The 26,390-nt window shown below is 43.4% G+C and overlaps 1 protein-coding gene across 1 annotated transcript; it reads left to right on the forward strand.

Moving 5' to 3' along the window:
- The first annotated feature begins 291 nt into the window (after positions 1-291).
- Positions 292-25,863, forward strand: DIO2 (iodothyronine deiodinase 2). Its single transcript, XM_081879320.1, has 2 exons — positions 292-4,035; positions 19,288-25,863. Exons 1-2 carry the CDS (start codon positions 3,814-3,816, stop codon positions 19,858-19,860), a joined length of 795 nt encoding a protein of 264 aa, XP_081735446.1. The 5' UTR covers positions 292-3,813; the 3' UTR covers positions 19,861-25,863.
- Positions 25,864-26,390: the final 527 nt, after the last annotated feature.

The following is a 26,390-nucleotide window of genomic DNA, read 5'->3' on the forward strand; positions in this document are numbered from 1 at the left end:
TGCCACAATGGCAGGAATCATTCTTTCCTTCAGCAAACTGCACCCTACACTTTTCCCAGAACTGAACATGGGTACTCTGTATTTCTCAATTCTGTATTAAAACTTTGCAGAACAACACTTAAGAGAACATGGTGTACCTGGCTGAAGGAACAGCTTGTACAACATATCTCTTCCTCAGTTGGTTTGCTGCCTCTCCCAGATGTGGGGGGTGGGGGAGGGAGAGTCATTGTGTCTCTCTAAATGGACTAGACACTATTTCAGAGATCTGGATCTCTCAAGTATCTCAGATATCTCACAGGTTTTGGACTTGCTGAGGGCCTTTTCCCCTTCACAAAAGGCCTTTATGTGTTGTACACGTGTAGATTATCATGTGTGATGGCCCTGCATAGACCTAGCATCAGCACTCAGCCTGGGCAGGCACTAGTCGAGGGCCCCAGAGGTTTTGAAGGGCTCCTCACCATTCACTGCATTTACTGCTGGGCCCCAAGATGCTCTTCAGCAGCTCTCATCCACATGGCTGCCCACCATTTTAGGTCACTCAAAAGGTAGCGCCCCAGCCCATCAATCTGTGACATTTACTGATTACATAGCTGTATGGGCCAGGGCCCGGAATTTTGGTTAACTTAATCTAGACGGTGCACATGATAAAAGTTCCAGTTCAAAAGTACCACTTCTCATCCACCTCTGAGAGGTGTTTGTGTGGTAGACGACAATGAGTGGCATCATCTCAAAGCAACAGATGCAGTGCTGGTCCTTCTCTGGCTGGGGGGACTTTTGCAGGGCGAGGCCCCGTCATTTACACCATGCATGCGCATAACTTGCTGTAGTTATGTACAGTCATCACACATGGCGGTCTGTGTGCAGATAAATTGGTGGGCGTGCCCACACTTGGAAACCACGACGCATGGTTGGCAACTAAGTCTGCCATGTCAGTGTCTTCTGGTCTCTTGTCTTAAAAATAGGAACTATAGTGATACATTTGATAGGAATGTTGTGAGGAAAGACTATACAAATAATATGTTTCAGTCAGTTCCTGAATTCCAGCTCTTTCTTGCATTTCTCTCTGGGGGTGGGGAAAACCCCACAACCCTTTGCAAAAGCAAAGGAAGGGGTGAAGCTATGCCGTTGATGGCGAGCTAAACGTTGTGGGCCACTATAAATGGCTGGCAAACTGGGGCATAATGGAAAGGAGGCGATCAAGTTTATTCCCTCCCCTAGCAGTCTCCCCCATAGTGAACCCTTTTGAAGTCCTATGTAAGCAAATGGCTGGCTTTCACTTCTGTGGGTCCCTGAAATGCATGGGTCTCTCCACACACACATTCAGCCTATTACAATGATGCCATTGTCCCAGCTCGGTCTTTATATGTCATATACTACCATATGAATTTGGGGTGGGGCACTGCAGAACAGAAGATGCTTGCTTCTCATTGCTAGCCCCCACCGTACATGTAGGACAAAGTCAAAGGGCTGCAATTGGCAAGACTTCAGGGGAAGTGGGAAACCCATTATTTCAAGTAAAGATGGGGTAGTCGGGAAGATTTGGGCTGCAGTTAGAGGCATCATTAAACTGAAGTCAAACCCTGTATCCGACGCTTACACTTACACTTCAGTTGTGCCCTCTCCCCGGTATTGCTGCATGCACTCTTGTTAGTTGTTTCTTGCATGTGCCAATTCTAGGTTGCTCCAGAGGGAACAACTAGGAGGTATTGCTGGAGGTATTTCAACATAGGCTCAAGGAGGTGGTAGTTACGTTTTGCATTGAGCAAGGGGAAACAGTAGATTCCCAACTCTGTGATTCCATGGTTTGTACCCAATGTAGTGCTAAGTTACCTATTGGTATACTTGTTGCACTGGCAGAACATTGTTGCACAAGGAAGATTAAGTACTCTCAGCATCCCTAGCCATTGACTGTGCTGGTTAGAGGGCACCACGTTGGCTATGATTGCCTTCCTTGAACATGTTGAGATTCATGTTGATGGAAGAAAGAAACCTCATACCAAAAGCATTAAGAATTTTGCTAACTATCCCAAACAGAGGAAAAGAACTTAACACCAGAAAACATTTTGCATGCAGGGAGAGGCCCAGTTTGATCTGATAGGGCATGCACTCCAGTTCTTCGTGTCTCAGATTCCTTGGTTCTGGGGAACAGTGATCTGTCTTCCTGGGGCAGTTTGCCATCAGCCTAGATTGCTGGCACAGCTGTAACTATCAGTGCCATTCACTAGAGTCAGATACATTTTCTGTGCCTACACCTTTCTTATATGAAAATAGGAGGCTATCTCAATCTTTCAGAGGAAATGGTTCTCCCTTTGAAGAAAAGCAATGCATTCTTTTTAATGTGTGAAATAGATCCCTATGAACAAATGCAATCCCCTGTAACTTTATAATTGGAATGTATGAGGCACTCTGCTTTAAATCAGCTCCAAATTCAGTAAACATTTTCATTGATGAACTTCAGTTTTACATAAAAGGTCAATTAAAGCTTTGCTCTTCTCCCCACCTCTTTTAATTCTCTTCCACATCAGCAGATGAAGTCAGACCTGGGTGTTCCTTGTGTTTCCTTAAATACCAAGAAGAAGACAAAAGATATTTAAAATTGCACAGGCTTTTGTACTTGATGGTTGTGGGAGGGAAACATACCAAAACATGCCCTTTTCTAGGATGCATCAGCTTTTACACCTTCCTGGAAAATACAAAAGGGTATAATAATATTTGTTTTTTTTTAAAAAAAACCTCTAAGAAAGGGGGGCACCCCTCTAAACAATAGAAGACCTTGTTATGGTGTCACTTTCCACGTCATATGAAAATATTTTTCCAAAGTTTGAAAGCATTTGTAAAAGAAAAAAGCACCACAAGTATCTAGAGATTTCCCCCTCTCCTTTATATTTAAAAAAAACAAAAACCCAACAAAGCAAAGTTCTTCCCTCCCCACTCCCTTCTCTTTCCTTAAAAGAGAGAGAGGGGAAAAAAAGAGTTTAGAAAATTTCACTTTTCTATTCACTGCAGTTCTGGCCAAAGTAAAGCCCTCTTTTTACATTGACGTCAAGATCTTTACTAAGATTAGGGTTTCATTTCTCTATTGCAGCAATTAGCCAGGGAATGTATAAAAGGCTTGAGGGAAGCCGGCTAGAACTCCAGAGGGAAAGCACTTTGTACCACAGGCAGATAGTGAGAGGGAGAGAGAAAGAAGAGTGTGGCAGGAGAGAGAGAGAGAGAGAGAGAGAGAGAGAGAGAGAGAGAGAGAGAGACGGAGGCAGGGGAGAGAGAGAGAGAGTAGCAGAAAGTTTGTGTACAAAGATTTCTTCCCACCCACCCCTCTTCCACCAAACGAAAAAAGTATTGTTTCACCTGAGAGCTTTGGTGATAAAAGGAATGAGAGAGCGAGAGTGCTAGAGCTGCTCAGCGCTTTTCAATACCTCAGAGTTAGAGGAAAGTTAGCAGTTTGCTCAGCTTCAGTTTTAGAACTGCAAGCAATTGGCAGCGCAGCTGTCTCTCCCTGTAGCGGACTGAAAAGGGGCTACTGGCTAAGGAGAAACAACAACACAAAGTTTGACTTAGGAGTTTCTGAAAAATTAAAAGCAGCTCAGGGTGGAAAAGATTTTCATACTGGCGTTCTGAGTTAATGTTTTTCTTCCTTCCTTCCTTTCATTAAGCCCGTGCTCTGCTGCACTGAGGCAACTCTACGAGAAGAGACAGGGCACCATGAGTTTTTAAGGAGCACTTTGTTTTTTGTTTTAATTATTATTGTTAATGAGAGCACAGGGCATGACGAGGGAACTCAAGGGAAGCCTCTGAAGAGCAGCAGCAAGCAAGATGGGTCTCTTAAGTGTGGACCTGTTGATCACCCTTCAAATCCTGCCGGTTTTTTTCTCCAACTGCCTCTTCCTTGCACTCTATGACTCGGTGGTCCTCCTAAAGCACATGGTGCTTCTTCTGAGCCGCTCCAAGGCTGCACGTTGCGAGTGGCGAAGGATGCTCACGTCGGAGGGGCTGCGCTGCGTCTGGAACAGCTTCCTACTAGATGCCTACAAACAGGTGAGTTGGCGGACACTGAGTGGAAGGCAAAATTTTCTGGTGGGGACATTTGTCTCCGCTGTGGATAGAAAGGCAGCTTGGGATAAAGTTTACCACAAGAGCGCAAGGAAGATGTGAGGCACATGGTCTGAGCCATTTATCACAGAAAGTAACAGAGTCAGGATTTGAACTCTGATTCGAATCCTGCCTCCTGGTTTGCAGCTTAACTTATTCAAATGCATGGTTCCATGAAGACTTTTTCGGGTGGGAGCAAAGGACAGGGGTAAGTTTTAGGCAGGGAGATCCACTCCATTCAAACTATATGGGTTTCATTACAGTGTATGAACTTGTATAATAGGAAGTGCAACTGTGATGCCCACTTCTGGACCAGCATTGTATTAACTCTTTTAAGAGTTTTAACTGCTAATGATAACGTGTTGTTGGTTCATTTTTCACCGAAGCACAGAAAGACTCTTCATAACGTTAAATATATACATTCAATAAATGGTGAATTCCTACATGTCTCTCCTTTGAGTGTAATAATAGAATCTGTGTGGGTGTAAATATGTGCAGGACTGTAGACTGAATAAGCAAGCATATAATCACTATATCCCACTTTCATAGCTATCAAAATTAGCCAGGCCACCAGCCTTATGCTTGGCATGTCCTGTTGATTTCCAGTGTCTAGGCAGAATTGAAACTAAATATATCATTCTGCATGCCAAAACAAGACAGGTTTCTATGTTTGCCATTTTGCAGATGGGAAAAGTGAGGTGGGCAAGGGTAATAATGTCAGCCACAGAGCTGCCATGCAAACTCCCACGTGAGAAGGACCCTACATTCAGCAAAGGGATATGGCACAGATATGCAGAACAGTTAGTGAGTATGCAGAACAGTTAGTGAGTAGGAGGCCTTCAGTAATACGTGGGTAGTAGTAAACTTACTGGGTGATCCACAAAGAGCTTCCTCAGCAGGAACTCCCTGTGTTGACTTCAGCAACCTCTTGCTGGGGCATGTGACAACTGGGTCAATAGACTGAGCAACATAATAGAAATGAAAATCATGCTGCTTTACTTACTCACCAGGTTTTCATTTAACAGCCTGGTGCTTCCCCAGTTATCATTTATAGGATTACCACTCGTTATGGTACTGGGAAATGTTGTGCTTTTATTGGTGCAAGTAGCAAAAGAGAAGCATTAAGCCAAGCTCTCAATGAAAACAGAATGAAAACTAATGAAAACAGAAGTCCCTCTCTTTACATTCTGGACATTAATAAACAAATAACATGCAAATATGCCCATCTTTCATAAGCTAAACTGAATTATCTACTGCATTGTATAACAAAGGAGCTTACACTATAAATCTTGGAAGTCCGTCCCTTTTCATTACAGTATGTAAGAATATGCTTGATTTCCATTCATGTCAAGGACAGTGACAGCATCTTCCCTAGGAAAGGGCACTATCTTGTGACAGCTACCAGGAAATTGAAGGGTTGTAGCTCAGTATTAGAGCATCTGCTTTGCCTGGAAAAGGTCCTAAGTTCAGCTCCTGACATCTCTAGATAGGGGCTGGGAAAGAATCATTGCCCAAAAGGCTGGAGAGTTGCTGCTAGTCAGTGTAGACAATATGGAGCTATGCGGACCAATGATCTAACTCAGTATAAGCCTGCTTCCTATGTTCCTAATTGGTTATTCAGGGTAATATTGCAATCTAGCCATTCTTATGGCGTGTGCATATTTCTGAGTGATGCTTTGCACCATGGAGAGCTCCCATGGTTAAATCAGGAGTAATGTGGCGGGTTAGGCACCCAGGGACAATAATATTCACGTTCAATATATCCCTCATGATTCTTGAGTTCACGGGACACTCTGCAGATATCCCAGGGTCCTCCAGAAACACTTCTAATTGCAGCTATAGAATATGCTTATAGTTGACCCAATTCTTTCAAAATACACTCCTGCTTAGAATTTAAGTGATACCTTGAAGTCTGAGCACCACAGACTAAATTTTTTGAAATTATTATTTATTAAACTGCATGCCACAAAACCTCTTTGGCGTAGTTTAAATTGTGACTATCTACTCTGGTGTGTGCTGGAGCAGCACTTTGTCTGCCAGGTTGCAGCCCTGCAAAAGTGAAAACAGGTGTAAAGATTTGAAAGCGGACCAAAGTAACACAATGGCTTTAACACAGGGGTGGGAAACCTGCAGCTCCCGTTATTTCTGACCGTTGCCCATGCTGGCTTGGGCTGGTGGAGTCCAACAACATCTGGAGGAAATCTCTGGTGACGCTTATTATATCAACAGATAGTATGGCATGGCTCTTGGCTGAGTTTACCTTAAGGCAGTGGCAGAAAGGGGCATACATTCTTCAGTGTCCTTTCCCCAGTCCGCCAAGTGTTCTTGCTGACACTGTGGGCAAAGGGTCTCAGTAGCTCCAGGGGGAGGGCACTGGAACAGTGATGTACATACGTAGTCCTATCCAGCCTTATCGCTGGGGTTAATGCCTCGCCATGTTCACAGCAGTGGTCACAGAGGAAACAGACTCCAACCCAGAGTCTACTTCCTGACTGGCTAGGAAGAGCATAGGGAGCTGTCTTCTACTGAGTCAGGCCAATATTAGTAGCAGGTTTTCAGGGTTTCAGACGGGACCTTTCTCACCCTACCTGGAGATGCAAAGGATTGAACTGTGGACTGCCTGCCTGCAAAGCAGATGCTGTGGCACAGAGCTATGGTCCTTCTCATTAGCTTCCCTAAATTTTCAGTCCCCCTGTGGAGCAGGGCTTCCTCAAATGAGCAGGTGCCCAGCTGCCACGGCAATCCTTCAGAGATAATGATGGCAGTGAGAGAGCAGGTGTTCCTCAGAGTCCTCTCTGTCCACCAGGTGTTCTTGCCGTTATACACTATTAAGCACCTGTAAGTTAGTGCAGCCTTCCCCAACCTGATGCCTTCCAGATATTTTGGACTGCGACTCCTGTCAATCTCAGCCAGCACCTCTTGTGAAGAGGATCTGCTCACCTGCAGTGGCCAAGAACTGCAAAACCCTCCCTGTAAAACACTCCAGAAACATACTTCTCATACATAACTGACTTTGATATGCAGGGACAGCATGCAGATGCTCTGTGCATTCCATCTTGAAAATGTAAATACTCCCGGATCAATAAAAAGTTAGGCCACTGCTCCTTTCCCCTGCTTTGTGTCCTTTCACAGCAAGAGCGTATCTAAAGCAGACCTGGAGAATATAACTCTCGTAAGAGTTCAGAGGCAGTGGTTGTGAATGGTCCTTTGAATGTTGAAGGTCATGCAAGATTCTGTAAGATTCTTTAGGGGAGAGCAGAATGCTAAGGTCTCCACCACAAAGAATGAGAGAGGAAGTGTGCAAGGTTATAACTCCCACAGAAAGAGAGAGTATAAAAAGAGCATATTCCAGAACAGTTGATTAAGTCAGCTGCTATCTCTTCCCTGTAGCCTTGAGCAATACGTAGAAAAGAGGCTTGGATCTCATTTCCATGAATAGTGTTTCCAGGTTCCACACACTGCACTGCTAAGATGTCTGAGCACCACCATGCCCCACCATATAATGTAATGAAGAATGCAACAACAACACATTTTGCAGAGGAGTTTGCGGAAGGCCAGAATGTGATGTAGGGTCACAGGTTGGCATGAGGAAAAGAAACTGTGTGGAAGGCCAGACAATAGGGTGTTGCGGGAGAAAAAAAAGCCCTCCCCTCCTTTTGCTAAGCTTGCTTTCAATTAACATCACATTAACTAGTACAACTTCCAGATGTGAGATGTAATTTGCACATTTGTCTTTCCCCCCCTTTTGTAATGTACCACTGCTGGCAGCAGAAGCAGACACCTCAGTACAACTGTATTGTTAGGAAGCTGGCTTTTAGGGCAATAACCATTAGCAACAATGCTAAATGTAAAGCTGGATGTTGAAAAGCATTATTTAATGGGCTTATTCGATATATGGGTAATTTGTTGCTAAAGCTGGCATGGGCAGATTCTGTTTCATTAGAGAGAGAGATTTTGATGATTCTCTAATGTTTGCTCATTTTTCCCCTCTTTTGTATATTTTTTACCCAGCTTTTAGTAGGTTTCTACATACTTGGTGAACTTTGCTTTCCGATTTGAACACCTGCCAGATTCAGCATGGATTTCCCCCCTTCTTTTTGCCGTACTGTTCCCTCCTTATCGTTTGAATTGCAGCCCCCAGGAGGCAAGCACACCCTGCGTTGCACAGAGAGGTTCTTTATAACAAGGTTAATTATCATAATGAGGGTTAATGGAGCCAGTGTTTAAGGCTGGGTATCTTTACATTTTAGAGGAAGAGTTCAAAGACAGGGCTTGTTTTTGAGAATACCTTGTGCTTTCAACTCAAAAAGGGTTCTGTAATGTTGCTGGATGCTGCTAGGATGAAAAAGGCATCTGTATTCCATCACATATTTAGAGAGTGATGTGACTGCTGGGAAAACAGGATGATGAAAACCCCTGATTGTATACGTGCAGGGTATGCACAATATTCCTACGCTATATAGGTCATCCGGATGAGTGCCATTATAGACTTTGTGGCAGGCGATGCCACCATGCTTGATCTATACACAATAACATATATGTTTATAAGTAACGCGGGCAATCCACCAGTCACAGGGGGGAAACAAAATCTTTCCCTGTAGAACAGGTCATGCTTCAGCACTGTGTGGAACCTGTTTTTATGAAACCCAGAAAAAAGGAAGAAAGAAATAACCAACAGCAAAATAAGTTTCAAGCGGCCTAAGCTGTGGAGGCTGGTGCCCATTGAGACTGGTAGGATGGTAGGCAGAGAGACCCAGAGAGGGACAAAGCCAACTAAGTCAAGTTTCAGAATCCTAGAATCAAAGAGTTGGAAGGGTCACCGTGGATCTTCTGGCTCAGCCCCTTGCAATGCAGGAATACGCACCCATACGGGGATCAAACCCGTAAACTTGCCGTGATCAGCTCCACGCTCTAACCAACCGAGCTGTTGTAGAGGTTCTTCTCCTTGCTGAGTTCTGTGCAGAGGTGGAAACTGACAGACAATGACACCCCCTGAACTGATTGCAAGTGAGAAGTCCAGGTTGGCTAAGGGCAGCCTGAAATTGGTGGAACAGTACAGCTCTCTTTGTTCCGGCTTGCCATGTTTTTTGGAAATGTTGATAAGAGTCTCCAAGACTGAAGTTAGGGTGGAACCATAAGAAAACAAGATCAAAGGCCAGCATCCTGTTTCCCACAGTGGCCAACCAGCCGCCTCTGTTAAGCCCACAAGCAAGACATGAGAATATCAGGTCTCTCCTGCTGCTGTTCCACTACAGCTGGTAATTCAGATTCTTAGGAATTTAGGATGCTGCCTCATCCCAAGTCGGACCACTGGTTCATCTAGCTCAGTATTGTCTAAAGCAGGAATGGGGAATTTCAGGCCTGGGGGCCAAATGAAGGCCTTGAGGCCTCTCTTTCTGGCCCTCAGGAGTCTCCCTAGGCCATAGTCCTAACCAACCCAGCCATGTTGCTTACTTGAATTGCTATGCTACAGAAAACTCAAGGGTTTATGTACAACTACCTCTCGATCTGCAATCCAACTCAGCAATAAACCATGGGTTTTCCTGGGGGGAAATGGCAGGGCAAACAAGGTGGGGACGAGCTCTGTGTCACTGCAACTTGTTTATTTAGCCCACGTGTAACCAGGTTAAGTGGCAGCTGCTGCACTTTTTCCATGTGTTTGCGCCCTCAAAGCAGAATGGACTTTGACAGCAGCATTCAACAAGACCTGGCTATGGACAGTGTTGTCATGGGCTAATTTTCTTGTGCAAAGCAGAGATGGGGAACTTGTGGACTTCTAGATGCTGCTGAACACCAACTCCCATCAGCCCCAGCCAGTGTGACCAATAGTCAGCAATGATGGGAGCAGTAGTCCAATAACAACAGGTTAGCCATCCCTGATCGAAAGGTTTTGGTTAAGGTCTACCAGGAGTCAAGCCAGCCATTTTCTTCCATCCTAATCTATCCAAGCATTTCCTTTAGTCTTTCAACTGATATCTATCTGTCCAGCTATCTATCTATCCATCTATCTGTCTGTCTCAAGGTTCTGTTCTGTTCTTTGCCTTTGATCTGGGAGAATTAATATCAGGACCCCAGTTTGTGCATAAGAACAACTCCTTGGTTGCACACTTGTTCCTAGAATGAAGCAGCTACAAACCTTCCCAGAATGTAATCGCAATATGACTTCTATTAATATGAGCAACAGTGTTGTGTAGCATCACGGCAGAGGCAATATATTTACAAAGGCAGACAAATCAGTGTGTGGAATAACGGATAGGCTTCTTTCTGACTTTTGTCTATTTGACACACCAGTGGGAGAGTAAACTATTTTGGCAGGCTTTTAGGGCAGTGGAACAAGGCCTCTTAGCCTAAGCCCATCTGCTTTCATCATCTTTGTTTACTTTGGCCTGGAGTTCAAGGAAGTGCTTTTCTTTGTATTTCATAGCAGTGAGAGTATCTTATGAAAGAAGCTCTCTATTAAAAAAACATTGTCCAATAGTTCTAGGTATAAATAGTCTTACTGGATGTTTATTAAGAAATAGTGAGTAGTTTTCTCCCAAGCTGACATTAAGAGTGCTCTGCTTATAGCAGCCTAGAAGGCAGATAATTGATCTCAGTAGATTATTCAGGCGCAAACATTTACAAACTATTTTTTAAAAGCAAGACCACAAATTGTTTCCTATGTACTTAGGGAAGGATGAACTTCCTAACTCTAGGTTTAGGCCTGGGAATGTGTTCATTCCTGTGACTGCCCCCAAATCCACAGAAGTTGAAAGGAAAGGATAACATCATGCACTTGAGGGAACGAGTTCTTTTCCTGTTGAGGATATATGTACATAACCCAAGATCTTTCACAATATCTTGAGCTTCTTTGATATTGTTCCTGACAAATGTAGCATTGTTCCCCAAGATTGTTAGGGAAGTCCTTGGCAGTGCCTGCTCTGATTCTTTTCTCATTGAAGTCTACGCATCAAGGCCTCCTTCAGCTGCAAGATGAAACGAACAGCTGACACAAGTGCTCCCAAGCATCCTCTCTGGGTTAGTGGAGCCCAAGTGTTTCCTTGGTATTCTGGGGAGCTTTGGGCTATGGAGCAAGTTGGGACAAAGACTAGAGTGCAAGTGGTGCAAGCCTTGCTCCAAAGCTGATCCAACACAGATTTTGTGCCCGTGTGGCAATGCAGGCTGTGAGGAAGGTTTGCTTTTCAGTTAGCATTGTATCTTCTAGTAGCTGGCTGGCAGTGTTATTTTGGATGGGCCAAAGGTAACTTACTCCCACTGTGGTGGAGGGACCTATGGAGCATTTGAAGACCTGCTGTGACCAACTGGCCTCACATTTTGACCACGTGCAGCAGAGTGGGTTTGACTGTTTGGGTTCAGGAGGTAATCCTTCACCATGTTAGAGGATACTCCCTTGAAAGACAAAATGGAATGGATTGGAATAAGTATTTCCCAGTTGCAAATGTCTGCTTCTTGGGGAAAGTGGTGAAGTGAGTTGTGATGGCGCAACTGTAAGCATTCTTGAATGACTCAGATTATTTGGATTAGTTCCAAGCTGAGTTCAGACCTGGCCACGGGACCTAGTTGGCTTTGGTCACCTTGGCAGACAACCTTCACTGAGAGTGGGGCAAGGGGAGTGCAATCTTACTCCTGCTACTTGACGTCTCTGCAGATTTCAATACCATTGACCATGGTATCCTCCTGGACCAGCTTTGTGAAATGGGAATGGGGGGCACTATGCTACAGTGAATCCAGTACATATGGGATCGAGTCCAGAAAGCAGCAATGGGAGAGTGCTTTGGGGCACCTGGCAGTTCCACTGTGGACTGCTTCAGGATACTATTTTATTCCCAGTGCTATTTAATATCTACATGAAGCTTCAGTCATTAGTTTGGGGGCAAGGTGCCGTAAGTGCAGTGATGGCGCTCAGCATCTGTTATGGGTTAAGGGGGCTGCTTGTGCGTAAATGGTTGAGCTCTCAACTCATGCAATCAGTTTCTAAACTCTCCCCGTCCGTGGAGCCATGGATGCATGGCTACCTCAATCGCTGGCAGAATCCGTCAGTGGGCGTTTCCGGAATTTACGCCAACATAAGAGTTCCTGAACGGAAACTCTCCTTCTGGATTCTCTGCGTGACAGTTTCCTACGCTGAGTGGGCGTCCCCAGCGGAGGTCCTGAAACCTCTCCGCTGTTCTCACTGGAAGTGTCTTGGAGCCATCCCTCCGACTGAGTTTCTGTGGGAACTCTCTCTCTCCCCCTGCTGGTTCCTTCCTCAGCATCCGAGGCTCTCCTACCCTCCTTGAGCCCCTCCACCACCTGGCTCTCCGATGGCAGTTCCCTGACAGCATCATTTCACCATAAAGTCTGAATCAGGAGAGGACGTGCAGGACCTGGACTGGTGGCTGGATGTAGTGGTGAGATGAGGGCAAATAAGCTGAACTTGAATCCTGGCAAGATGGAGGCACTGTGGGTTAGTGTCAGAGGAATTGCTCAGTTGCCTGGATGGGATTGCACTCTCTCTCAAAGGGACAAGTATACAAAGTGAAGTGCTTTTGGACACAGCTCTGTTACCGGAGGCTCAGATAGCCTCAGTGGCTAGAAGCATCTTTAACCAGCTGTGATTAGTGAGACAGCTAAGGCAATTCCTGGACCAGGAGAGCTTGACCACTGGTGACTTCCAAGATTGGATTACTGCAATGCACTCTAGGTAGGGCTTCTCTTGCACTCGATCGAGAAAGTGCAGCTACTGCAGAATGCTGCAACATGGTTGTGAGACCCTTTGATCAGAGGCGCCTTTGATCAGAGATTTGCAGTGGTTGCCAATTTTTTACTATTGGTATATAATGCCCTTAATGGCTTGGAGCCAGTTTTCTTGCCTTACCTCATAGGTGTCCACTCAACCGCTTAAGTCTGCAGAACTGGCCCTATCACAGGTGCCACACATTACTTGGTCCACACTTGTAAGAATTTTTTCTTTTCGTATTGCAGCACCTACACTTTCAGAACTCTGCCTATTGACATCAGGCAGGCTCCTTCACTATTCTTTTCAACACCTGCTTAAAACCTTTTTGTTTAGACAGGTTTCCAGAGACATACATGTTGACATGTTTTAATCTCCTTTTAGTTTTCTGCTTTGTTCAATTGTTTTTAAAATGTTTTAATTCTTGTTTTAACTAGTTTTTATTCATATTTTTAATATTTCTTGTAAACCTCTTAGAGGTTTTGTTACAATCAGGTGGTTTCTTTGTGTGTATGTGTTGTTGTTGTTTTTTTTAAAAAAACTCTGCTAAGAAGCCAGCAGATATATCCAGGCCCATTGTTCTCCTTTAAGAAATATTTTGCTCATTCAGGTGAAACAGGAAAATATTAGGAAAATAGATGATTCAGGACTCTGATAGTGGGGTGATGAGGAAAGATGATAGTTGGCAACTAGTAAGCAGGTGGCACTTGTATACCCTCCAACATTTATCCGATAGAAATAGGGACATCCCATTCCATAATGATAATATTACTATTTATACCCCATACATATTACTGGGTTGCCACAGCCACTTAGCGTGGCTTCCAACATATATAAAAACATAATAAAGCATTAAGCATTTTTAAAAAAAACTTCCCTATACAGGAATGCCTTCAGATGGCTCAGGGGTTGCATAATTCCATAACTTCCAACATTTCTCCAATAAAAATAGGGACAACCTACCATACCCTCCAATAATTCTCCAATGAAAATAGGGATGTCCTAAGGCAAAGCGGGACATTCTGGGATCAAATCAGAAACCGAGACGGCTTCTCTAAATCAGGGATGTCCCTGGAAAATAGGGATACTTGGAGGGTCTGCACTTGGATGAGTGGGGGAAGATTTTCCCTGGCTACTTACGGTTGCTATTTTTTAATGGGTATGATTTTACACATATGCATCTTGCATGGCCTCTGAGCAACTTACCATAACTTTGGATTCTGTAAAGGAAAAAACAATAGTAGCTTTGGAACTGTCCTCTTTCCAGTGGCTGATGACAGTTTGGATGAATCACACTATAAAATGACAGGTTCCTAAGGGCTTGGATGCCTGTGAATGGAACAAAATCAAAGAGAAGGTCTTCAAAAGTATTTGAGAGCTCAAGGGGATTCTCTCCATAGCCCTAATACATCATGTCTATGTTTGAACAGCCAGCACCACAGCCCGCTAATTATCCAACAATGTCTATCTTCTGTAAGGACTTAACTTAGCTCAGAACTCAGAAGTCTCCAATGCTGTGCTTTAAAAACATTAGTGTACAGATTCTGAAAAGCCTTATTATATTATCCCCTGAAAATAAGTGTGAAAAAGTGTCTAAATGTTCTGATGCTTTGTCCATGGGGCGTTAAATGAACAATGTTACTACAGTGGTAAGTTCTATTTCTGGTTAGCGGTTTATGAAAGGGCCTCTTTTCCCCCTAACTCTTCCACCTCATTTTTCAATCTGCATGCAAGAGCAACATTAATCATGCCCTTGCTACTCGGTGCAGCTTTAAAGTGAGATCCCTTGAGTCTGGGCAGTTAGCTAAAAATGCAGATTGAACCTTATGCACAAACAGACGTTCATCTTGTCCAGTATTTTCTTTCTGCAGAAGTAGCCAGCCTGCTACTTCTGGTCTGCGGGTGCTCAGAAGCAGGACATCGTGGTCATATAGGCAAGGTTGTGCTCGTATTGTCTGACAACCCATAACATACTTTGTGGGAAAGGCCATGGCTCAATACAATGCTTTGTATGCAGAAGGCCTCAGGTTCAATCCCCAGCAACTCCAGGGAGGGCTGGGGGAAAATGCTAAACCCTACACTGCCAGTCCATGTTGAGAGAGTTGAGTTAGATGGGCCAATGGCCTGACTTCATAGAAGGCAGTTTTCAGTGTTCCTATAGTGCTGCTAAATGTGGAGGCTTCATTTTAGCTTATACAACCCCTACAGCTATTGACATAATGCAGTGGGCCTGGATAGCTCAGTTGCTTAAAGCATGGTACTGATAATGCCGAGGTTGCAGGTTTGATCCCCGTATGGGACAGCTGCCTATTCCAGCATTGCAGGGGGTTGGACTAGACAATTCTCAGGGTCCCTTCCAACACTGCAATTCTGTGACATCAATGAATTTGTTGTTGTTGTTGTTTAGTCATGTCTGACTCTTCGTGACCCCATGGACCAGAGCACGGCAGGCACTCCTGTCTTCCACTGCCTCCCGCAGTTTGGTCAAACTCATGCTGGTAGCTTGGAGAACACTGTCCAACCATCTCGTCCTCTGTCGTCCCCTTCTCCTTGTGCCCTCCATCTTTCCCAACATCAGGGTCTTTCCCAGGAAGTCTTCTCTTCTCATGAGGTGGCCAAAGTATTGGAGCCTCAGCTTCATGATCTGTCCTTTCAGTGAGCACTCAGGGCTGATTTCCTTAAGAATGGATACGTTTGATCTTCTTGCAGTCCATGGGACTCTCAAGAATCTCCTCCAGCACCATAATTCAAAAGCATCAATTCTTTGGCGATCAGCCTTCTTGATGGTCCAGCTCTCACTTCCATACATCACTACTGGGAAAACCATAGCTTTAACTATATGGAATGAATATAATATAGTGCAACTGACTTTCGGGGTTGGTGTGTTGTGCGACAAGTACACAGAGTGCAATGAGATTGAGTGTTGGCGGGGGGAGGCTCGGTTATTTTCATTGTACACAGGTTGTATATTGACAATAAAGGTATTATTAAAATATGTCTAATCTTTCTAGAAGCCATTTGAAGCATTGTCTCACGCTGCAGCAATGAATTGCATAACAGTCTATTACATGCCCTTTTATGCAACTTGAGCCAACAGTCCGTCGATTTCGTTGGACAATCCTGTGTGAGAGAGAGAGGGAGGGAGGGGAGAATCATTTCACTTGCTACTTTTGAGGTCAGAAGATTAAATGCCTTGAGATAGATCAACTTCCAAGCTTCCCTGTGGAGGAGAAGTAGATGAAGCAGAGAACCATAGCCCAGTTTCCGCATCATCCACCAGTGAGGCCCACAGAGTAGCTAGCTGGTGTAGCTGACAGAAGTCCATGATTATAGGAACTCTGGAGCCTGAGCTATTGCGTGTGAGTAAAATTCTCTGGGTCGGTTCCTCAGAACGGCTCCCTTGCCTGCCTTTGTCTGTAATTTCAAAAGAGGTTTGGCAGAGCAATAATTTTTATTCCCCCCCCCCCGTTTTTATTTTATTTTGGATGACATTTCATTGTGGTGTGGTGTGGGTATCTTTCCAAGAGCTAATTCCGCGCACCCCCTCTCAATAACGAATAACAACAACAAAGAAACAAAGGAGCCCCACGAAGCGGGTGATCAGTGAGGATGTCAATCCCATTCCTGAGCCTGCTGGAATAAAGAGGCCCTTTGGGAATGTAAGAGCTTCATCAGGACCAATTAGCAGGACATGCTGCTGGTTGTGTCTGAGCATTAACTACTGGGCAGGGTTGGGGGGGGGTTCGGAGTGGCTTAACGCTAGCACGGAACAAGGCACCGACCTAATTACTCCTCCGCTAGAGCAGAGGAGGCCTTGTGAATGTCTGCTTGGCAAGACTTTCTCATTAAGGACCAAAATCTCCAAACAGACGCAAGGACTCCTGGTAGGGGGGAAAACATTAACACGATAGGTAACCTGTGGCCGAGAGAGTTCCTTTGTTGCTGTGGGAAATGCAGTGATGCTAGCCACACCAGAGGGTTGCTTGGGTACTTTCCAGATATGTGATGACGTGAAACCAGCTATTATTTTGCTTCCAAAGTCAACCTTCATCCCTTTCGTTTGTAAGTTACTGCGGCTGGGAGGGAGGCACAGAGGGCACCCTTCCTTTGTTGGGACATAATTAAACCAATGCCCTTGGCAGCAATGCGGTTTTGGTGCTTGAAAGACCAAATGATAACAACGCCCTACAGAACTAGGTCCTTCTACCTCCCCCTCCCCGCCCTCCCCTTCCCAGGTTTCAAGGATCTATTCATTTTAAGAATAGCATGAAGAGTGGAGGATTCAAAATTAAGACACTATTGCTTTCCTTTTTACTCTTTGGATAAAGCAAACATCACCCCCCCCCAGCCCCTGTTCACATTACAGCTGCAGGAGAAGCTTGTTTTTTTTCCTGCATTGGAGCAACCAACAAAAAGCGCATCATGTATGGGGCAGCAAATGTTCACGTATTATGGGCTGCAATTGCTTGATGTTAGTGGGACTTGCTTCTGAACAAACATGTGTAAGATTGGGCTGTTAGGCAAATATTCTCTTCTAGCCATTCATTGAATCCATCCATCCATCCATCCATTCTCTTTTATATCTATATATGTTTATTCCAGTGATTTGATGGGATGTATGTACCGGTATATCTTCACACTTCAGAAATTCTCTTTGAAATTCCATATTTTACTTTGTCACAATTGGTTGACTAAATTGCAAGGCTTTGCTTCATGAATCTTGAGGAACGTGTACAGTAATCATGCCATCAAAGGGGGATTTTATTTCAGGCTTTGTATGCAAACATTTATTGCCTCACAGCACAATCCTAGCCAAGCTTCCCAGGGGCTTCTGGTTGGCCACTGTAAAAATATGAGGTTGAAATTAGATGGGCCTTTCATCCAGCAAACCCAAACTTATGTTCTTATATCGACTCAGAAGTAACTCCTACTAAATTCAGTGGAGCTGGCTCCCTTAGGATTGCCGCTTTAGTCATAACAGCTATGTCTGGGTCTTGAAATAAATCTCATGTAACAAATTAAAAGATTCCCATTGTTACTTAAACCCTTTAGACTACTGTATGTATTCCATGTGCTCGTAGGATTGCAGTGCAATTTAAAGTTATGGGATCCATTTCGGACTACTTAGCATTCATTTTAAAACAGTTTTCTAGCCCCGTATGAACCAACCTGGACCATGTGATCATCATCTGAAGCCCTTCTTCATGTGCCTCCTCCATGAGAGGCTGGGGGGAGGTAGCAACATGAGAATGGGCCTTTTCTGTGGTGGCTCCCCACTTGTGAAATGCTCTCCCCAGGGAGAGCATTGGCGCCTTCATTACATATCTTTAGGCGCCAGGCCTTTGGCTAATTAAACAACCTTTGGCCTTTTAAACTGGGGGCGGGGTTTGTTCGTTACTGTTATGTATTTTTGTGTTTTTATATACTAATAGTAATAATAATAATAATAATAATAATAGAAGCTCAGAAACCATTGTGGGTGCACAGTTTGGCTTCTAGTAGCTACAAATAGGCATTAATTACGGAACATTGTTCTTTGCTCCTCTCCTATGGCTATTGTCAAAGGCAGTGTTCCCTAACTTTGGAAGTTGGAACATATTGTTGAACTACAGCCGCTATTAGCTCTCACCATTGGCCTTCCTTGCATTCTTTTTTCTTCCATTTCCCCAAAGTCTGTTGAAAGTAACCATATATTCGAAGATGTGGAGTCACTGAACATAAGCAAATATCTGTACAGTTCTTTCATTGCTATCTATCTATCATCTATCTATCTATCTATCAATCATCTATCTATCTATCTATCATCTATCTATCTACACAATGTAATATTGTAGGCGTGTTATTGCCTGGTAGTTTTTCTGCCACAGAACTGTTAAATTATCACTACAGCAATAGAGCAAGTATATATACAATAATTCAAAACCAAAAGGGGGGGGGAATAACAGTAGAGTTATTATATCAGGAGGACCATTCCACACAATATAGGAATTGGGCCTTTAGTGTTGTGGAGCTGAACCTTTGGAATTGCCTCTCATCAAATATTAGTCAAGGGCTGTATCTGTTGCTGCTGCTGCTTCTGCTTCTTCTTCTTCTTCTTCTTCTTCTTCTTCTTCTTCTTCTTCTTCTTCTTCATTTCTTATAAACCACCCATCTGACTGGGTTCCCCCAGCCACTCTGGGCAGCTTCCAACAAAAATACAGCATCAAACATTAAAAGCTTCCAGAAGCAGGGCTGCCTTCAGATGTCTACAAAAATTATTTCTTGTTGTTAGTTGCTCTGGATTCCTTGGGGAGGGCGGGAGATAAAATTCATCACCATCAATCATTTGGTGAAAGCAAACAGGGTTTCCAGTAGCGTTTTATGTGACAAACATAATCTTATTTGAGCAGTTGGCTGCTATTGGTTGAGCAACAGTGAACACAAAAAGCAAATGGCAGCAAACAATAGTAACTCACTACCTCTTTCTTTGTTTTCAATACTAGGTGAAACTGGGTGGAGAAGCACCTAACTCCAACGTGATTCACATACCCAATGGTACCAGTGACAGCAGCAGCAGCAGATGGAAAAGCTCTGGTGGGAAGTACGGCACTGAGTGCCACCTATTAGACTTTGCCAAATCGGAGCGTCCGCTGGTGGTCAACTTCGGCTCGGCCACCTGACCCCCCTTCACAAACCAGCTGTCGGCCTTTGGCAAGCTGGTGGAAGAGTTCTCCAGTGTGGCTGACTTCCTGTTGGTCTACATTGATGAGGCTCACCCATCAGACGGCTGGGCTGCTCCTGGTATCTCCTCCTCATTCGACGTCAAGAAACATAGGAACCAAGAAGACAGGTGTGCAGCTGCTCACCAGCTTTTGAAGCGTTTCTCCTTGCCGCCTCAGTGTCAGATAGTGGCAGACTGCATGGACAACAATGCAAACGTGGCCTACGGGGTCTCCTTTGAACGTGTGTGTATTGTACAAAGACAAAAAATTGCCTACCTAGGGGGCAAGGGCCCCTTTTTCTACAACCTCCAAGAAGTTCGACTTTGGTTGGAGCAGAACTTCAGGAAAAGATGAAGTGTCCAGACTTACTAGAGGAAAATACGTTGCACATAGTGCCCCTTTAAAGCAATGCAAAAGGGAAAGAAATTGCACCCTGTTTAGGATAGGCTTTTTTTTTTTTTTTTTTTTTTTGGCCTGTTACTGAACAGCAGGCCAAATCATATGGCCAGATGAACACAACAGACCATAAAAGCAAAACGAAACCCGAATTCCCCGTCATCTTCCCAAAAGGGAGCTGAGAGAAGCGTTCTATTTGGGACAGAAAGACTGGTGAGATGAGATTCCTGTGCCGTGAGCAGGTGATCTTTGTGTTGAGGTGTTTGGTGCAGAAGGAACCAAAAGCATCGCTTCTAGAACAGTTTGTTGAAAAGGCTATACCATCATTTGAAGGGGTATCTCTTTGCCCTCCCGTGTTTGTCCTGCTGAATTCAAATGTAGCAAAATTAGAAATTTGAGGCTTGCAAGTGCCATGAAATAGAACTATTCCTTTTTGATAGAGAGGGTACGGCTTTATAGATACTGCGAGTTCCAGGATCTGCTACAAACTGGCTAGTCAGTTGACCTCTTTTTTTGCTGAAAGTATTGGTGTTCACAACTAGAAATCTCTCTTTGCAGTATTGTACAGCTGCAATTCAGAAAGCTTTTAATCTAAACAGATGATTTGATGCTAGCTGGTTTCCATGCTTTTGAAACAAAGAGATTCAGCTTATACATTCATGCATAAGCCCTGCACTGTGGTCTTCAAATCTTAAGGAGACTTAAAGATTTCACAGCACCACTCAGCATGAAAAACACATATGTCTATTTTGAGATCATAGGCTATATCTCAAAATCTAACTTCGTGATAATGTTGTGGCAGAGCAGTCCACTTTGTGCCGGATCACTTCAGGCAACCCAGTTCCACTGGATTCCCACCACTTAGAGGCAGCAACGGTATGGGGGGACGGCATGTTAGTTTGGATTCACCCCTGGGTTATTTTGCCTTGCCAAAGCCAACTTACATAATGAAAATGTACATTGTGTAAGATAAGGTGATAGTCCTACCATGCCTGAGCTTGAATGCATCCAAGATAGCTGAGTCATGTCATCTTGTGTGAGAAAAATCTGCTAAGATAACTCACTCGGGTCTCAGATCATCAAAGACCAAGTGTTCTTACCATGTCAGCATAGATCTTGTATTCTCATCAGATGAAGAATTTAGGGAACAGTCACATGGCAGCATTTTTTAATATGCAGTTCCACTTGACCACACCCAGTTGGGAGATCAGAAAATGTTGCCCTCTGGGATCCCACCGATGAAAATTCTGCAGCCTCTGCTGAGTCTGCACCAGACGATTCAGCTTTGTGGACCAGCACAGGCAAAAGAACACTATCAGGGACAGCATGTGCTGATACTGTGTGTCTGATCTCATCATAAAGAGCCACATAAATGTGCCCTTAGGATTGCTATGTGCTTAACATTATGCCTGCACTCAGATAATCTCTGAACAGGGAGAAGCTCGTGTGCTCTGTGCTGTCAGATTACCTCCATGTAGGAAAAATATTGTGTGTGTCGTAATCTTTAGAAAGAGAGTGAGGGAAGAAAAGTAAGGCAGGAGTAAGGCAAGAAAGAAAACACAGGCTAGGAACTTTGTTGTGGGAGAGCCATTACGACATTTCAGACATTGGGACCATCTGTGAATTCCTTCACCTGGGCTTTCTTGGACTGGGTGTATGTGTGTTCACAACCTCGTAAGGCCACATCCTAGAAGCAGCCTTGGTTTAACACTAACTTTGGATGCATGGAACTGAAACAATTTATTAATCAGTGTACTTGCTTGCATTTCTGAAGAGAAACAGCAGCCACAGGTGCAGCTGCAACAACAACAGTATAGTTAGGTTTAGAAGTTACTGTGTGTTTAGTAGGTGCTCTTTTAAAAAATAATTTATTGCATTTAGAAGCCATGATGCAGATGGTGTATTTTTGTGTGCGGGTGAAAAGGAAAGGGGATAGGGAGGGAGATACACACCACTTTACCTCATTGGTATTGAAACTTTGTCCATTAGTTAAATGTGGTTGCGTCGATATTGCCCTCCCTTCTGTTCTAGAAGTTTGCAATTAGTTTTTAAGCAGATTAGTTCAGTGAAGTTAGTTCAGCATGAAAGAGGTTTCGCCCTCAGGGCTGATGAATTGCAGAGCTGCAGAGGGCCAGCTGCCTTTGCCCAGCTTCATTTTCTAAGGAGCTTCCTTGGAAAATTCATGTCAGCCTCATAGGTACTACTTTCCTTCCCCTTCCCCTCCGCCACCATTTCAAGCATGCTGAAGAATAGAAATACAATAGTTGGTATGAGTTTTTCAGGAGTGGTTTTGAAAGCGACACTGAGCACAAGCCACCTTAAAAAAAACACACACAAAAAACACCAGGGGAAGGAAAGCAATTTACATCATTGGTGGAAGCCATTCATCAATACCCAGAAGTGTTCCTTCCCCACCTCTTCATTTATGTTGCCTCCTTATTTGTAGATTCAGCCTATCTTTATGTTTTGATGTTGGCCAGTCCAGCTCATGCACATGGCATTTTTAGAACGTGCTTCTCTCCACTGCAGGTATGCAAACTTGACAGTGTGGTATGAATGCTATTTCCCCCTCCCCTCCCCATGTCCTCTTTCATTCCTTTCCTCCCTTATACAGACGCACAGCACTTGGCCACACAAATACCGAGAGAGGGTTTTGGAGAAACTGACAGGATGAACGAAGTGTGGAAAGCTGGCAGTTGGAAGACGTAGGGAAGGGGTGTGCTCTTGGGGTCGAGGGTATTGCATAGGTGTAAGGGCTTGAGGAGGGAAGTAAAGAGGGACAGTGTTAGGGAAGGTGGGCTTCTTTAGCTCGGGGTGAAGAAGATACTACTGCAAAGAAGGGGGAGGGAGATAGACACAGGAACAATGGTCAATATGGAAGGAATGCAGGTCTTTCCCAGCCTATTGGCAGGTACATGAGACAGTGGGATTGTCCACACTTCTGCATGTCTCATGCTCAAAATGGTGGTGTTCTGCTCAACGCATTCCTTTTTCCCGAGGAAAATCAGTCTTTCATGCTAAATCAATGCAAACATCAATCCAGAGAAAACCCAATTTGCCATTTGCTCTGATTGAGCACTAAAGAGCAGTTTTCCTCGGGGGAAAGCAGCGGTACAAGAGGAAGTATGGATGATCCCCCATTTCTTAGCTGATTCTTCTTAAAAACAACAACAACAGCGAAGAACTAAATATTAGTACAAAGCCTGATTTTACCCTTGTGAAGAATAGAAACAATTATCAGATTAACTGTGTGTTCTCAACTATATTTAATCAGAAGTAAGTCCTACTGATTTCAATTGACTTACTGTCCAGTGACTGCATGTGGGATTGCCACCTAATTCATTTTATTCAGTATCCTGTTTCAAATAGTTGTCAGGTTTTATTATAGAGGCAAATGCAAAAATCCAATTTATGGCTTTTTCCAGAACAATTTAGCAGTGACTGTTAACGCTTATCTTTTAAAACCACAATGGAGACACAGTTAAGCACTTTAAGCACTGTGTTAAATAGGTGCTGTGCTAAACAGGTTTGCCTGGAAGTGAAAACCAATAGGTTCGAAGGGCCTGAATCGCCCAAGCTTGCACATGGTAATGCCAAAGTAACATCAAATGTGTTCAATGGGCCTCACAAGTCAATGTGCATAGGCTTGAAGCTGCATCTCTGGATATAATCAATGACTTATCAATTCAAGAAGTTCATTTAGTGGGCTATACAATTCCAAATCATTTATTTGATCACCTTCAAATTTGCTGTCCTGTCATTTCACAGAATGTTCCTTTCTCTCACAGTATTAAGGAAAATGAGGCATTTGGTTCCATTATTGTTTCCTTACGCAACCACAACCTTTTTGCTTTATTTTATTTTTTAAGTCCCTCTATGTTTTTGATCATTTTTATCCTATTTTGTTTTTTGGGCAAATGCTCTATTTTCATGTTGGTGAACATAAAACACAAGTCACTATTCTGGATGGTGACAGAAGTTGGTTTGCATGTTTATGCTCTTTATATTCATTCTTCAGGCTTTTTTTTTAAAAAAAAACATTTTAAAAAATTGTCATAAATTCTAATTCCTTTTCATTTATATGCCTTGGATAGAAAGACCAACCAAAGTGTTTTCTTGACAGTTGGAACATACCTTAAACTCAGAAGAGGGATTGTGAGTGACTAAACTATAATACATTTACATATCTAAAGTCACTGCTATTTTGCATGGCTATTTTCTTCCTTTTGGTTTTCCATTATTCTGAGATTTCTTCTTATGTGTGAAATGCTTGTTATTCATAGATGTCTGTTCCTCACACAGTGTGAGGATTAGGAAACGGACATAGGTCAAAGGAAAATCCACCAGCTTGCTTTCTTTCCAAACATCACAGATTTCTGACTCTGTTCATAAACTTAATTATGCCCATCAGCTCAACACAATAATCATGACAGTGTTACCTTCTTAAAAAAAACTCCACCAGAAAACAGCAGACCAAAAACCCAGAGAAAATACATTTTTTCCCAAAAAACAACAAGGAGAAGACTTTTGTGACTTCAGTCTTGTTAGGGATATGATTTTGCTATTGTTCTTAAAAGGAAAAAAAAAAATAGATTTAAGGTTTTAGATTTTGTGAGCAGCCTCTCACCATTAATGATAAAAATATTGTAGATGTTAGGCCACCCACTGAAAATACCAGCACCTTCTCTTCAATCAGCAGGACTTAAAAACATAAAATTAGACTATTAGGCTTTAGGTATAATAATGAAAATGTTTCTAAAAGGATATGTTCTGTTATTAATTGCCCAAATACAATACAATACTGGCTTTTGTTGGAAGCAGGATACTGGTATATAGATGGATTTGTCACTTTTCAATTCATGATGCTCCCAAGTTATAAGAATCCACCAAAAGGTCTATGTGCCACTCTGTACCACCAGTAGGATGTAATTCCTGCGTATGTATTATAAATCATGTTTGTCTCTGATAGTAGTTTGCACAGCCATGTTCCTGATGGGGAATTAGGAGGAAGCAGTGAGTTGACATATTAAGGAATAAGATAACAGATGGAACCCTACCACAGAATACACTGAGCTGGATCAACGTAAACAAGCCAGTGTGGTTAACTAGTCCTAAAATTCGCAAAAGGAAGAACATAGTGTTAGATCTAACTTGCAGCATGGGAAGCCAATCCCTTTATGCCTCACATTTTGAGTTTATGTGTGGACTTGTGAAGAAAAGGGGCCTCACACAACCATCACATAAGAAAAGCAGTCTCGTGCTTCTCTTTTACAGATGCAAATCACATGTCAGTGAATCAAACCCAGTGCTGTTTTTCAGTATATACTCTAGGGTGATTGAGAAAGCTTAAGGTGAGCTCACTTAAATGAAGGGGACTAAGGCTGAGTATTCGGTTGAGATCATAATTGGTATTCTTTGTGTGGCCTTTCGTGTTGCTGGATGTTGGATTTAGATCTTTACAACCTGCATTCAATAATATAACCAAAGCAATAAAAGATGTATCAGGCAGGGAATACTGGCCAGTTATATTCAACTCCACACCATGTCAGTTCAGGACTCATATTGACCAAACTTTGGCTGGACCTAAGACTTGGTTTGCAAGGATGGGAGAAGAGGGTGAAGCAGAGATGTTGGTGTCTCCATGAAGATCACTGACAAAAGAGTGTCTCACTCAGTTGGTGTTCGGATGCTTTTGCACTTGCATTTCTCTTTGCTTCTCTGTTTCTGCCTTCAGAAGTAGGGATGTATTTGATATCCATTTAATATGAGTCCTGAGTCAACATAGTGAGGAAATCACTTGTTTGTGTGTATGCATGTATCCTTGTTTAGATGTCACAAATACACTCTGTAGAAGAATCAGCAAAAACATGTTACAATATTGGTGCTGCGTGGACCATGTACTTTATAGAACTGTGTTTTCCACCTTGTATTTTAATAAAAGTGAAAGAAGAAGAAGAAAAAGACTCCTTTTTTCTGTCATGGGTACATGACACAGGTTCTAGTAGAACTTCGGGACCCTAAAGTGGTGAAAGGCCATTTTAAACTGCCTTTGGAGAGGCTTGATCACCAGTGATTTAGGAGAACTATGAAAGTAATACATTCAATCTGTGAATGAAAGAGTAAGCAAAATAATTGGATGAGGCACAGTCGACCCAAAGTTAAACACCAGGATTCGGGGGGGGGAGGGGGGACTTGGGAGTTCTGGTCTTCTTCAAGACAAAATGGAATGAATTAAATGGAGGAAGAGTGTCCTTGCCATTATACTGAAGTGGCAATGACTTCTAGCTTCTGCTGTCGCCATCATGTCTGGCTGTCCACATGCTTGGGTGAGAAGATGCATCACCCACTAGCAACTAAAACATCTGGCCCTGGTTGTGAAATAGCATGAATCTGGGGTCACCATAGGTCTTTTGAGCAGGAACTAGAATGTGCAAAGCAGTCAGAGCATTTAAGCCCAGGGAGTTGACATTTTACGCTATTAAACTCTT

The sequence above is a fragment of the Podarcis erhardii genome (genome assembly GCF_964252035.2).
Source record: "Podarcis erhardii genome assembly, chromosome: 1".
Lineage (NCBI taxonomy): Eukaryota > Metazoa > Chordata > Lepidosauria > Squamata > Lacertidae > Podarcis > Podarcis erhardii.